This window comes from Lactuca saligna, chromosome 9, assembly GCF_052625555.1.
Source record: "Lactuca saligna cultivar CGN05327 chromosome 9, ASM5262555v1, whole genome shotgun sequence".
NCBI lineage: Eukaryota > Viridiplantae > Streptophyta > Magnoliopsida > Asterales > Asteraceae > Lactuca > Lactuca saligna.
The window spans coordinates 70,097,583-70,112,709 of NC_136425.1; the positions used below are offsets into that span (position 1 = coordinate 70,097,583).

The 15,127-nt window shown below is 34.4% G+C and overlaps 1 protein-coding gene across 1 annotated transcript; it reads right to left on the reverse strand.

Moving 5' to 3' along the window:
* Positions 1-8,400: 8,400 nt before the first annotated feature.
* On the reverse strand, positions 8,401-12,881 carry LOC145018722 (xylan O-acetyltransferase 1-like). Its single transcript, XM_078976577.1, has 5 exons — positions 12,385-12,881; positions 12,120-12,291; positions 9,497-9,696; positions 9,259-9,417; positions 8,401-8,897 (listed from the first exon to the last, which is right to left on the reverse strand). Exons 1-5 carry the CDS (start codon positions 12,795-12,797, stop codon positions 8,552-8,554), a joined length of 1,290 nt encoding a protein of 429 aa, XP_078832703.1. The 5' UTR covers positions 12,798-12,881; the 3' UTR covers positions 8,401-8,551.
* Between the last annotated feature and the right edge of the window lie 2,246 nt (positions 12,882-15,127).

Sequence of the window (15,127 nt, forward strand, 5' to 3'; positions counted from 1 at the left end):
AGACTTCTCCAAAATCGCGAGGTGAAACGGATGTCACGATTTGACACAATCGTTAATGGAACACCATGAAGCCTCACAATTTCTTTCACGTAAGAATTCGCAAGCTTATCCATAGACCATTTCTCATTGACTGCTATGAAATTCGCACTCTTAGTGAAGCGATCAACGACCACCCAAATCATGTCGTGACTATTCTTTGTTCTGGGCAGTTTAGTGACAAAATCCATAGCAATGTCTTCTCATTTACCCATAGGTACAGGAAAAGGCTCTAAACTCCCATATGGTTTCTGATGTTGTGCGTTGACTCTTGCACAAGTCACACGCTCAGCCACATACTTTGCAACATCAAACTTCCTCGTCGGCCACCAGTAGTAGGGTTTCAGGTCCCTATACATTTTAATGCTACCAGGATGAATCGAGTACATGGTCTTGTGGGCTTCTTCCATCATAAGATCTCTGACTCCTCCTGTCTTAGGTATCCAAATACAATCTTGGAACCTTCAGTCCATGACTGTTTATACAGAATACTAACGTTTTGCCCAAACGTTCTTCCTTTCAGTCATTCTTCTCTGAAGCTTCCTCTTGAGCTTTCTTTATACTTTCCACGATTGTCGAGACAGCTTCAATTTTCAACATTCTTGATCCTTTCCTTTCAAGATTGACTTTCCGGCTGAGAGCATCAGCAACAACATTAGCTTTATCGGGGTGGTAAAGTATCTCACAGTCGTAGTCCTTATGTAACTCTAGCCAGCGTCGTTGCCTCATATTCAATTCCTTCTGATTAAAGAGATATTGGGGACTCTTATGATTAGTGAAAAGTTTGCACTTCGTGCCATATAGGTAATGCCTCCATATTTTTAGAGCGAAAACTACCGCTACCAACTCCAAATCATGAGTCGGGTAGTTTTTTTCATGCTCCTTCAACTGTCGAGACGCATATGCGATCACCTTTTCCCTTTGGGTCAAAACACATCCCAACCCAACACCGAACACATCGCTATAAACAACGAAGTCTTCAACTCCATCGAGTAGAGAAAGAATCGGTGCCTCACATAGCTTCTTATTTAGCTTCTCGAACGCTTCTTTATGCTTATCATTCCAAGCATAAGTTGCTCCTTTGTGGGTCAAAGCTGTCAATGGAGTAGCGATCAAAGAAAAGCCTTAGATAAACCTTCAGTAATATCTAACTAATCCCAGAAAGCTTCGGATCTCCGTGGGACTTTTCGGTTGTTCCCACTTCATTACAAATTCAATCTTTACTGGATCAACCATTATCCCTTCTTGGTTGACCACGTGACCCAAGAATTGGAATTCTTTAATCCAAAAATCACATTTAGAGAACTTCACATACAACTTCTCCTTCTTCAATATTTCTAACACTTCTCGCAAGTGTCTGGCATGCTCCTCATGGCTTTTTGAGTAATTCAGAATGTCATCTATGAACACTATCACAGATTTATCTAGGAACGGATTACAAACCCGATTTATTAAATCCATGAATGCTGCTAGAGCATTAGTTAGTCCAAATGACATAACCAAAAACTCGTAGTGTCCATATCGCGTTCTGAATGCAGTCTTCTCGATATCCTGCTCTATTACTTTCAGTTGATGATATCCTGACCTTAGGTCGATCTTTGAAAAATAACTTGAGCCTTGAAGCTAATCGAACAGGTCATCAATTCTTGGCAATGGATATATATTCTTTATCGTTACCTTATTCATCTCTCTATAATCAATATACATTCTCATACTCCCATCCTTCTTCTTTACAAATAACACCGGAGCTCCCGATGGTGATGAACTAGGTCTAATGAAACCTTTGTCCAATAACTATTGAAGTTGCATCATCAACTCCTTCATCTCCGTCAGTGCTAATTGGTAATGTGCTTTTGCAATTGGCGTCGTCCCGAGTAACAAGTCAATATAGAATTCTACTTGTCGATCAAGCGGTAATCCAGGAAGATCTTCGAGATACACTTCCGGATAATCACACACTACTGGAATGCTCTACACCTCCTTCTTCTGTTTCTTAGCATTAATTACGAATGCTAGATACGATGTACATCCTTTGGCCAAACACTTTCTGGCTGTCATCAATAAAATGATTCCAGAATTTACTCTGAGCTTATCTCCATACACCATAAATGACTCTTTCCCAGACGGGTTTACTTTAACTATCTTCTTTTTGCATAATATCTGGGCGTCATTGGCGCTAAGCCAATCCATTCCCAACACAATGTTGAAACCGTTTAGTTCGATAGGCAATAATTCCTCGTGAAACTTATTCCTATTCAAGTTCATACGATGGCTAACAGGTACAAACTTGCCACTAGCAACTTTGACTAATAAAGCATTATCTAGTCTATCAATAGACAAAGCTAGTTTTCTACCAAATTCATGCGGAATAAAGGAGTAGTTGGCTCCAGAACCAAATAACATTTAGGCAGACAATTCGTTTACGAGAAAGGTACCTGAAGCGACATCAGCTTCATCTTTAGCAGCTTCCAGTGTCATCTAGAATGCTCTCGCCTTTGGCTTTGGCGAAATATTGGGTCTAGCTGTCTCCTTCTTCTTCGGACAATCCCTCGAGATGTGACCCTCCTCACCGCAACCATAACAAACTTTCTTGGTGAGGGTGCATTGTTGGCATAATGCCCTGACTTTCCATATTTAAAGCATGTGGCAACTACCTCACATTTTCCATGATGCTTCTTCTTACATTTGTCGCACCATTTCGCTTCGCCTCCTCCTCCTTTCGAACTAGAATTCGAGAACTTGTTTTTCTTGTTGGACCTCGAAGGTCCATCGAACTTCCTCTTTTCACCAACCTCTATCCTTTCCAGACCCTTTTCCTTCTGCTGGGCCTCCACATTCTTAGCTGCATGAACACCTGTTTTCAGAGTGGTTGCCATCTTGACTGTCAGGCCAAAGTCGGCAGGCAGTCCATTAGCGAACCTCTCGATCTTGGAGAGTTCCGTTGGCACTAGGTACGAAAATAACTTCATTGTCTCAGTGAACGCGGTAGCATAGTCGTCTATGCTCATTTTCCCCTTCTTTAAGTTTTGGAACTCATTGTTCAGATTAATCAGATCTATCGCTGAACAATACTGGGCCTTTAATTGTTCTAAGAACTCCTCCCATGAAATTTTCAGGGCTTCTCCTTGTGGCATAATATCTGCCAACAACTTCCACCAGCTCAAGACTTTGGTCTTTAGTTGTCTAACGGCAAAGACGGTCTTCTGTTTGTTGCTACAGTCACAACTTTCAAATATCATCTCCATTTCGAAGATCCAATCCATAATCTCAACAGGCTTTGGGCTTCCAGAAAGACTTGGCGGCTTGGCGCCCAAGAAATTCTTATACATTCGCCCATCCTTGTTGTTTCCCCTTTCCGGGTCATTCCTTCGTTCTCCTTGAGTCCCAACTTGACTCACAATGCGACTATTGTTCCTTTCCTTCGATTGCTCGGGAATCAATTCAGGTTCCTCACTGGGCATGATAGGTTCGTCCCTATTATCATGCAACATCTGTTACATTTCTTCCCTTTATTCGGCTAACATAGCTCCAATCATGGCTTGCACCCCAACCATTGTCATTAGCTCAGGTGCTACTGTTGCAATAACTACTTGCTCGATTATAGGTATTTGACTCCTGTTTTCGTCCACGTTTCCAACTCTACTCCTTCTTCTCACCATTTTTTATCTATACACCGAATAAGGTGAAATTAAATCCTCATTCACGATAGATATTCAAATCATCCTTATCACTCTGAAACGTTTACATGCTAGTTCTAATATCATAGACATACGCTTAGAATCCTAAACACATAAGGTTTCCAGATCCGGTCGGCAACAGACCATATATCCGAACAAATAATATCATATATGGAAACATATAACATTTAGCACATAAAAGCATTTTAGGCAACTTTCCTAAAATAAACTAGTGCTCGTGTCTAAAACATAACAGACACACATCTCACAATCTTCATTTAGCATTCTACGTTTAAGTCTAGAAATCCTACAAATTCCTAGTTCACTTAAACTAATGTTATGATACCAACTGTGACATCCTCAAAATCACTGTCAGACCAAAAAGCATAAACAACATATTACAAGCCATGCAACAGTTATATACATATACAGGCTCATAAACAAAACAACTTGATGATTCATCCATCTTATGCCCTCGCGCCACTTCCTGTAATATAAATAAGACTGAGTGGGTTAGGCTTGGGAGCCTAGTGAGCATATAGGGTTTTCAACCCACAATAAATAATTATATTTAATTCATCAACCAACAATAACCTGATTACCCATTCCCGTTATCCTCAATTTACGTCCCTAAAACAACATCTATTACAAGGGACCTAATCTAAGATTTTCATCGGGACGGACATTACTGCAAGGGGTTTCCTCAACAATAGATGTCCTAAAGGAAACCATGAGGGGGATAGAGTACACCGGTGAACACATCGTTTACAACACCTACAAGTTATTAACCTGATAGAGTTCCACAGGACTGTCTAGAAAGAGTCTGTGGTCGTCATCCATACTCCGCTAGATGACTAGGTCAACAATAAACAACAACATCGAGGCCTCTCATCTGTTTATCACACATCAACTATCTACCCCTGTTCTACCCAACATATTAGTAGATAAAAATATATATTTTTATACATAGTTTAAAACCTATATAGCATTCTCATTTAATACATATTCCAAACAACAGATGAAACACAAACACATAACACGTATTTTATAGAGAACAAATCATATCTATGAGATAGAAGAAAGTGAATATACATTCACACATATAACAACAAAGTACACACATAACACGTATTTTATATAAAATACTTCATAATTATGCATTAGAAGAACGTAACTACACACTCACTTGATCAGAAGATGACCGGACAGCACCACGGCTCTAAGAGTAGTATTCTTTAGTGAAACCGTGATCTCTTCACACACCAGACTTCTCGCGGGAAGAGCTTCGGCTCATAAACTCTTTATTCTCAAGATCTTCGGGGCTTCGGGACTCGCTTTGGGTCTCGGGATGATATCGAGGTTTCGGGGGTACTTCTTTGCACGTAAATCGAGGTAATATGGGTGAATTAGCAACGTTGGTCAGCTGCCCCTTCAAATCTATTTATAGGGCAAAATTTCTCATTTTCCACGTCGTGAACAGTGTTTTCACGTCGTGGGCTTGAACGTCATTGCATGCGTCATCGTCCACTTGCTCTGTCAGGCTCCAGAAGGCGTCAGAAGTCATGCCACGTCGTGGGAACTGTTTCCACGTTGTGGCCACTGACACAACTTTGGGGTTTGCGCCCCGAACTTCAGAAATTCATAACTTTTACATAAGAACTTCGTTTTCGACATTCTTTATATCGACGCGTAGGTGAGAATATGCTCTACAATTCTCGTTTAGACTCCGTTGGCTAATTTTGATTTATTTTCAATATATTATAAATATATTATTTTTATATTATTTGTAGTAGGTCGAGACAGGAAAACTCCATTAGAAATTCATAACATCTTCATCCGACGTCCGTTTTCATCTGTCCTTTTACCGTTGGACTACTATCGACGAGATCTTCGATTCTCGATTAGATTGTTTCGGCTAAAAATCACTCGATCTCAAATTCGACTATTCGGGTTGCATACCTCTAAGTCAAAACTTCGGAAAATCAAAACCTCCTCATACAAAGTCAGGTTTAGGCGTTCTTTTTATGCACGCTCTCGGTTTAACATATTCTATGAATTTCATTTAGATCATTAAGGCTAGATATCGATCTATCTTAAATTCATATTTTACGTCATTTAGCGTCGTGCCGGTTCTGTCGCGAAACTTCGACATGTCATAATTTCTTCGTTATAATTCGGATTTTGACGTTCTTTATATATTCACAAACCTCGTCACGCCCACTACGTCTTCATGTATCGATATCGGGCTTATCTAACATTTCATTTTGATGCTTATTTTTATCCTTAATTCATTTAAGTCACACAATTAAGCACAAACCACATAATACTCAAATAATATATCTTTATTATTTCAAGACTGGTTACAAAGGTTAACCTAGATAATTACATTGCTATTAATGACAAGCCCAGAAACATGGGTGTTACATAGATGCACTTTTCATATTGTTTGCACTTTGAATTCTTGATCGACAAAGGATCTTCTTCTCTGTTTAGGTCTTCAATCCACAGAGGAGGCCGAGATGAAGTCGGCGATTATGGTGTACTCCACGGAACGAATTGATGGAGGATAAAACGATTCAAAATCAAAGCATCTTCATTGGAATTTTTCTATAAAGAACGTGATATCAAGGAGTGTCGTGGTCGAAAGAGGTAGAGGTGGCCATTGAAGGTAGGAGGGAGGCGATCGACGACGGATGATGGAGGAGGCAGTCGTCTTTATCATCAATGAAGAACGTGAGAGGGAGAGAGATTTGATGATGAACATAGAGAAATAGTATAAGGAAAGGGTTTGACAAGATCAAATATAAGTTTTCTATCCCTAAAATGCCCTCTAACAAATTGAAATAAGATACCCCCGTGTTTTTTATTTCCAAGTTTTTACAAAAATGCCACAAATCATCTTGACCCTCTGTTATTTTGATCTAACGGTCCTTGTTTGATTCTCGGGTTTTCGGGAAAGTATAGGTTCTCAAATGATCCTTCATGTATATATATATATATATATATATATATATATATATATATATTGCTTGTTATTCTCAAGCAAACTTGATAGATGAGAGTGGGCAATGGCTCCCTCAAAGATTTATATATATATATATATATATATATATATATATATATATATATATATATATATATATATATATATATATTGCTTGTTATTCTCAAGCAAACTTGATAGATGGGAGTGGGCAATGGCTCCCTCAAAGATTTTCACTATAAGATGCACTTAGGCATGAGATGAGGTTGAAAACTAGATTCTTCCGCTTAGAAGCACAACCTGTATGAAACAAATTACTACATGGCAAAGCCAAAACTACTAATTTGGTGAACTATCCAAATTACTAGGTTTGAAGGTGGGTCAGAGACTCAGAGTCGGGCTTGAGGGGGTGCCAAAGGTGTGTAACCACACATGACTCATTTCATGGCAGGGGCTGGAATCAGGCTCGACCCATACGATAGGCAATCGGGCGGTCACCTAAGACCCATGTCTCTAAAGGGTCCAAAATTTCTTAAGTAAATGATATATATATATATATATATATATAGACATACACAGAGAGAGAGAGAGAAATGAACATATCCAAAAATATTAGGAGACATATATATATATATATATATATATATATATATATATATATATATATATATATATATATATATATATATATTAAATTAGTTGTTTTTGTAATGTTGCGGACATATTTGTGTGTTTTTTTTAATATTAATAGTGAACTTTGTGAATTTTATTACGTTGTGTTTATTTTCAATTTAATTTTTATTATATTTATGCCTTTGGGGGTCTATTTTTTCTTTTTTCCATAGACTTACTATATCTTTGGACCGGCCTGACTACCGGTCTGACTGAAATTTTAATCCACCATAAATCTGTCCCTAATCCATCGTTAATCTGTCACTAATCCACACCTAATTCGTTGTTAATATGTCGCAAACATAATCTATAGCTATCCCTAGCTATTTGTCCTATCCATTGCTATCTGTCACTAATCCAAAATTTTGGTGCCGACTCTTGGTGCTCGAGCCTTTTCCATATGAATCTCATAAAAGGTACATTTTGTGTGTGTATTTTTTCTAGGGGAGTTGAACACTTGGTAATGTTTGATGCTTGTGTAGTTGTGGAAAAGGCCTCGTTTCATCTGGGTAATCACTTATTCATGTGTTATAGTGTTTAGTGTTATGTTCTCTACATGTGGCTTCACATCTCTTAATTTTGGCTTAATGACTTATGGTCTATTAAAGAAATTGCTGACAGATGTATCAAGAATATATGAAAAATAGAGTAACTAAAGTTTGCATAAACAATTCACAAAAAGGGCAAGTTGGAAGAAGAGTAGGCTAGTTAAAGATAAAGGGGTCGAAAAGGATTGGCTTTTCTTGGTATTTGAATGCAATAGAAAAGACAGACCATGTAATCTTCTATGCATATAATTCACTGTTTCTCAAAATCATAAATCAGCTCTCTTTGGCCCCGATGTAAAATATATCCATTTATCAAATTAATCTCACATTGACCATTACTAATAAAATACTAGAACTTACAACATCCTGTCTTTGTATCTATCTTTTTAAGGTAATTAATACGACCAAAACATACATTAATTAGCCATAAATAGAAGGTTATGTAGTTATTGTAAGAAAAAAAAAAGACAAAACATAACATATCGAGAGAACAAAAAAGATCATATACTTACAACACCAACATTCCAAAAAGAAATATACAATGAAGAAGACGATTAATGGCTTCACCCATCGATAGTAACCAAAAGAAATAGTTAAAAGAAAAACATATACAAGAAATACAATGTTCATATGGGTCACAAATGAGAAATTATAAATGTGTAAAGAAACTCATTCCACGTGTCAGGTAATCCAGGTAAGCACCAATGGATACAGTCTGCATAAACATTAGGGTTTGCTTTTTGTTCCGGGGTTAATAATTTTCCTTGGCGTATGGTGTAGATTGAGGTGTGTGCATCTTTTCGATACTCTGAAAGAGTAGTTATGTTGACGAGGTTCACCGGGAGTTTCATTGATTGAATCACATCGGTTGCAACAGTAAAAAGTCGGCGGTCTGTACCTACGTTTGGTGGCGTGGTCACGTTTAAGATCGGACTCGTTTCTTTTGCGCAATTGGTGTCATCAGGGTTGTCCCAGTCCAAACTACAACGTAAATTTTGTTTATTAAAATTAGTTAAAATAGAAACATTTAGTAGCGAGCAATCAATATAAAATATAGTTACTACTAGTTTTCATATTGGTAGAAATAATATTAATGTAAATTGTTGAAAAACATACCAAAAAAAAACACTCGTATTTTTATTACTTTCTAACTATTTTGACATCTTTAAAAAACTTACTTGATATAACAACTAAGGCTACATTCATTCATGGGTATTTGTTGTTTTCACGTGCTATGTGAATATTGTAAAGTAAATTAATTAATTATTCTATAAAAAATTAGTATTTTCATTTAATGTAACATGTTATTTAGATATGTTAGATTGCTCTAAATTAAACTTACTTCATATGGATAGGAGACATGCTGTTGAAGAAGATTGTTGTACGATTAGGGTTTATGTTTCTATCAATCCACTCGGCCCATGTCTTCAACACTCGTGCATATGCTAAAGGCCTCTCGATTTCATCATACTCGATTGCTCCTTCATCAAACGATCCTCTCCTGTTTCATCAAATTTATGATAATTTATTTGCAAATAAAATAAATGTAAATTGAAAAAAAAGTAAGAAATGAAGCTTACAACACTTTCATGTTTCTTGTGTTCATCCACCAAATGTATGTGTTGAAGACCAAATAGTCAACATTTTTCCAATTTTGACCATGGATATTGATTGATTCAGGCATGATGATTCTGTCTAATATGCTGTGTTTCCTTGGATCATCCGAGTTTGATTCTACCAGAAATGGGGCCCAGTAAAATTCCACTGTGGCATTATAATCCTGCAAAAATACAAAGTTAGCTGTCTTTAAAATTCATAATTATTTAGAAATTGTCAAAAGCATATGGTAAAAGTGTAAATGTAAATTGGATTGTTGGTAATTAAATTTTAATTTGACTTATTGTTCAATTAAAATGTTTAACTACTAATTAAACATATACAATTCAAATTAACATGTTAAGCTCGTACTCACGGATGGAACTTTTTCTTTATTTCGACTTTTTTTTTTCTTAAATCCCTTGAAAGCTTCAAACCCTTGTTGTCGAATATACCTATAATTTGTTTTTTTTTTTTTTTTTTGATTATTTTAGATGATGATTTTTTTAATCCATTTTCGACAAGATACTTTTTGTTTCTTTTAAGGACAAAAGTTATGTATATAAAATGGAAAATGGACGGCTCGTATATGTAATTAAACTAAAATATAAATGGACAATGATCGAGAAGTTTTATGTTTTGTCATTTGAATTGGATATGTTTAATTTTTGTTCGTGAATACGAGGTTAAAGTTTTATTTTAAATTTATAATTTAAAAGTTGTAGTTTTTTTTGTAGAGCTTTTAACTTTTACCTTTATAGTTTATGTTATTTTCTATCTTTTAAAAGTTTATAGCTATTTTTTTTTCAAATAGTGTTACATTAATACAAGCCGGAGTTTCTAGATATAGACTAGTTTTGCGAAACATACCATATACATATTTTAAAATAGTTTATGATATGTATTAGCTGGTAAGAAAATATGTTCATTTACAAGAGTCGTCGATGTTGTTTTATATGTATACTCCCCATCACTAAATTACTCTCTATTCTCTAATATGGTGTGAGAAGGAAACCTCCCTAAACCCTAATTTCCAATGTAACCCGTGTTACACTCTTCAACCTCCTATTCACCGACCTTCTTTTTGTCGATTAACGCCTCTTATGGGCAACGACAAGTCCTCCTCCTGACCTTCTCTTATATCCCATCCATTGGAAAACCCTATTGTATTATCGATATCAAAGCCCAAGTATACATCATTTCTATACACTAACAATCTTTATTACGATTAAAAAAAATTAAAAAAAATAATAATGCTTGGCGGAGGATGGAGGAAAAGTAATTTCAAATAACCATTCTTCCTGGGCTCTTTCTTTATTTTACCCGATTCTACACCTCCATCGGTGTCCAACACTCTTTAAAGGCCAACTTCCACTTCTAAGGCTAAACAATGTCATACCATTTTTTACCGTCGGTAATCCGATGTGGCAGGTGCTACCGACCCTCTGTTTCTTTTTTTGCTGACGGTAATATGCTGGTGTTAATAGTTTACCGTTGTCTCTCTCTTCTTTTTCCATCTAAAACATCCACTTCTCCCACCTCTTTCTACCCTCTTTTGCTAAGAACACAATCCCGTAACCTCTTGTAAAAATGGTAAAAATGACAAACTTATCAACATCAATAACATGGAAGTGTGGTGTCACTAACTCACTGATACTACACCGTTCAGGCTAAAAGTCATAGTCTTTGAGGCAAAAACAAACCAACGCCTATGTCATTGTTTGTAAAGTTTCTTCATCTAATTTATTAATTTTTAATAATAAGAAATAATTATAAAAAAACATACTTAACAATAGTATAAAATGCAACAAAAAAGAATACTAAAAGAGTAACCATTTCAATTAAAAAAATGATAAAAGTTGTGTAATTATTATAGTTTTATAAAAATAAAATAACAAACAAAATTTTATGTGGCTAATGGCTATCACGAATTTCATATTTAATAGAGTTTGTGATTTATATTTTTCTTTAACTGAAGTCTAAAAAATCGTTTACTATATGACTTATTAACCCATTAAAATAAACAAAAAATAACTTTATTTGGTAGATCTATCTGGCCCCTTACTAAAAAATCGTTGGATGGACCATATGCTTTTATAGCACTGTAGTTAAGTCCATCCATTTTCAGGGAACTTTAGGCAAATAAGTGAATAACGATATCCATACAATATTTTACCTCGTTTAATATAAATACGATTACTCTTATCATTTATGTAGAATTTAACCGTCTAAATCTATTAAACTTACAAAATTTTCTTTTATCATAGTTGTTTAAATGTTTGAAATGAGAAAAAATAAAAATTTATCATATTGAACAATTAAGAAAATATTGTATAAATTAATAAAATGATACAAGTGTATTGAAATTTTTTGTTTTAATTCATTTAGATCAGCATCATATTTTTAAATCAGCATTGAATTCTTGGCTGTTGAAGATTGATGTGGGAAATTATTAACAAGAAACTCTGAGAGTTATTAGTCGATCTCAAGTAAAATGTATGTGAGAGAGAGAGAGAGAGAGAGAGAGAGAGAGAGAGAAGAAGAAGAAGAAGAAGAAGAAGAAGAAGAAGAAGAAGAAGAAGAAGAAGAAGAAGAAGAAGAAGAAACCTCGATTCTGAAAATGGAGAAAGACCCAGTTCTGATCAAGCTTTTTCTTCCTGAACTAACAACCGATTGAACCATGCACACCATTGATTCCCATTGATTTCTATTCAACGAATCTCCAACGAACATAAGCCTCTTGTTCTTCAATTTCTCCACCAACAATTTCCCTCTAAACCTTCATTTCATTTCCCCCAAAACACACAATTAAAATCATCAAGAATTTCAGCAATTTAACTGAAGTCAAAATTAAAGAACAGAGTGTGCTAACTTTGGCAAATTACAGTCTTTAGGTTGCCACCTCCACTTCTGATACATAGATTCTTGTCTCCCATTTTTCAAACACGTAACCTGTTCAGTCAGAAATTCACACTCCTCTTCTCTATACAAAGGGCGTGTCAAATCATCAAAAACCCAATTCCCATCGAAAATATCGCAGCTTTCTGGTGGGAATTCCAACTCTTCGTCGTCTTCCACCATTGCCGACAGTTTTGAGCTCTGTTGCTCATTGATGTTCGACTCTGGAAGTGGGTTTTCATGTGATTGGATTTTCTGAGAATTAGGGGTAGAGAAGGTGAATTGTGTTAGGGATTTGATATCTTCATCGTAGAAGATGATTCCGATGAGGAAGAGAGAGAGGAGGACGATGGAAACAGAGAGGTGGTTATTTTTGCGGTTATACATGTCGGTGGTGGTTATTATCAGCCCCAAGAAGAAAATGGAGCAAAAAGAGGCCTAATAATGTTTGACTGTTTTGCGAGAAAGATGATAGCGAGATCTTTTAATAATTCAGTTTTGGTGCCTATTGTTTTTAATGCTGAAGTGTGGATAAATTTATATTTACTAGGTGTGACACCCATATATTACATGAGTTTAATTAAAAAAATATGAAATTTTAATAATTTGAAAAGTTTGAATTTATAAGAAAAATAAATTTTTTTTTGAATTATTAAAATTATTGAAACTTTAATGTATTGAATACATTACATATATAAACACTTTCTAATAAATACTTTACATATATATTATATTACACATTAAATGTGGAATTTTAATTTAATAAAATGAAAAATATAATAAAATGACAAGTGGAAAATAAAAAATTTGAAAATTTTAGAAAATACCAAGTGTTAAAATGAAAGAGAAAAGGACATGTGGTAAAAAAACCTTCTTTTATTATAGTAGATATTCTTGTAGATATGTTTCATTAAATGTTTTTACCTAAGACTAATATAGAAAATTTCTTGAAAAGAAATTAGTAAAATGTACAAGCATTTTTTAAACTCCATCATAAACAATGAGAGACTTGAATCTTATTCATTAAATTATGCAGAGTGGTCACAAAGGAAAACGGCATCGTCCCTGGACCAAGTCACCATCAACCATGTTGCGTCGGAGAAGAGCCCGTCTTGATGAGAGAGAAAGAGTGTGTGTGTTTCTAACCACACTCACTAACGTCGTCCACTCGGGGTGGTGTTCACGTTAAATGTGTTAGCACTACGCCACGGAGTGCAACGTTTTAAAAACCTGTTTGACTCGGTCGGTCGAACCGGGAATCGAAGAAATGAGCGTTTCAATTAGCACCATTTTTATGTTTATTTTGGAATCGGAATGAACCGATTGATTTTTACAAAAATCTGGTTAAACCGGTTAAATTAAACTAGTTGAACTAGTTAAATTAAATAAAAACACATGGAAATGAATCATTTTCATAACAAACTTTGGGTTTTTTTTTTTTTTCATATTTATTTAGATTTTTTCGAATAAAAAACATATAAGAAATGTTCTAAAGTTTTTTAATGCATTTGTATTAATCTAAAACTATAGTTTGTTTCCGTATTATATTTTATTTTATTTTTATATACGTGAATTGATGTAAAACTTACGGTTATGTGATTTTAATATATGTGGATTGATCTTCAACTTGTGTGTGTGTGTGTGTGTATATATATATATATATATATATATATATATATATATATATATATATATATATATATATATATATATATATATATATATAGGTTTAGGTTCTATGGAAAACAAAAAACCCTAAAAATCATAAAAATGCATAAAAAAAATACTTAGAGATCACAAGACTTTTTTTTGAATTTTTTTTATAAAAAATCGCAACTTTTTATAAAAATTCGCTGAAAAAAAAAGGTTTTTTTTCAAATTTTTTTTTCAGCGATTTTTTCTTAAAAAATGTCAAAAAAAAGTTTTGTGATCTCTAGGTATTTTTTTTATGCATTTTTATGATTTTTAGGGTTTTTTGTTTTCCAAATAACCTTTCCCTATATATATATATATATATATATATATATATATATATATATATATATATATATATATATATATATATATATATATATATATATATATATATATATAATGTTTAAACTTGTGGATGTCTATGTGTGTGTAGAAAAATAGGAAATAAGGGGAAAAAAATTATAGAAACCAATTGAACCGACAATCGAATCGGTTAAACCATTTGAACCGGGAATCGGTCATCATACATGTTCAACTAAAAAACCGGTTTTTAAAACATTGGTGATATGTACTCATGATAGCCTTATCTTATGCAAAGGAAAATATTTTCAAACACTAGATTTTACTAGGCTACGAGCTTCTTGGTAGTAAAATATTAGCTTCGGTATTCTTGAATTATTATAAACTTTAACATTTGTCAAATGTTATTACATTGTAGATAAGAGTAGATCAATCTACAGTGTGTAATATTGTGCTTTAAAGTGAAACACTCTTTCATTCTATTATACTATCTATTGTTCTTAACGTCTCACAAAAACAAAGTTGGTGGTATGGGCCTGAAGACAAGGGAAGTTCATGTTGAAACACGAAACCTTCTATTATTCTCTCTTTCTTGCACTATTCTTCCTTGAGGATTCAAAGAAACATTTGCTTATTATTCAATCCAAACCTAAAGATATGCACAATTTCATTCTCTCGATTTGAAATTTTCAAAATTTGAAAACCTTTGTCACTCTTTCTTG

Bases quoted from the DNA above. Each gene is read 5' to 3' on its own strand.
- LOC145018722 (XM_078976577.1), bottom strand. From the start codon at position 12,797: ATGTATAACCGCAAAAATAACCACCTCTCTGTTTCCATCGTCCTCCTC. The intron at 12,292-12,384 runs GTTAGCACACTC...AATGAAATGAAG, and splicing joins AAAGACTGTAATTTGCCAAA to GTTTAGAGGGAAATTGTTGG. The intron at 9,418-9,496 runs GTAAGCTTCATT...TTGATGAAACAG, and splicing joins ACAAGAAACATGAAAGTGTT to GAGAGGATCGTTTGATGAAG.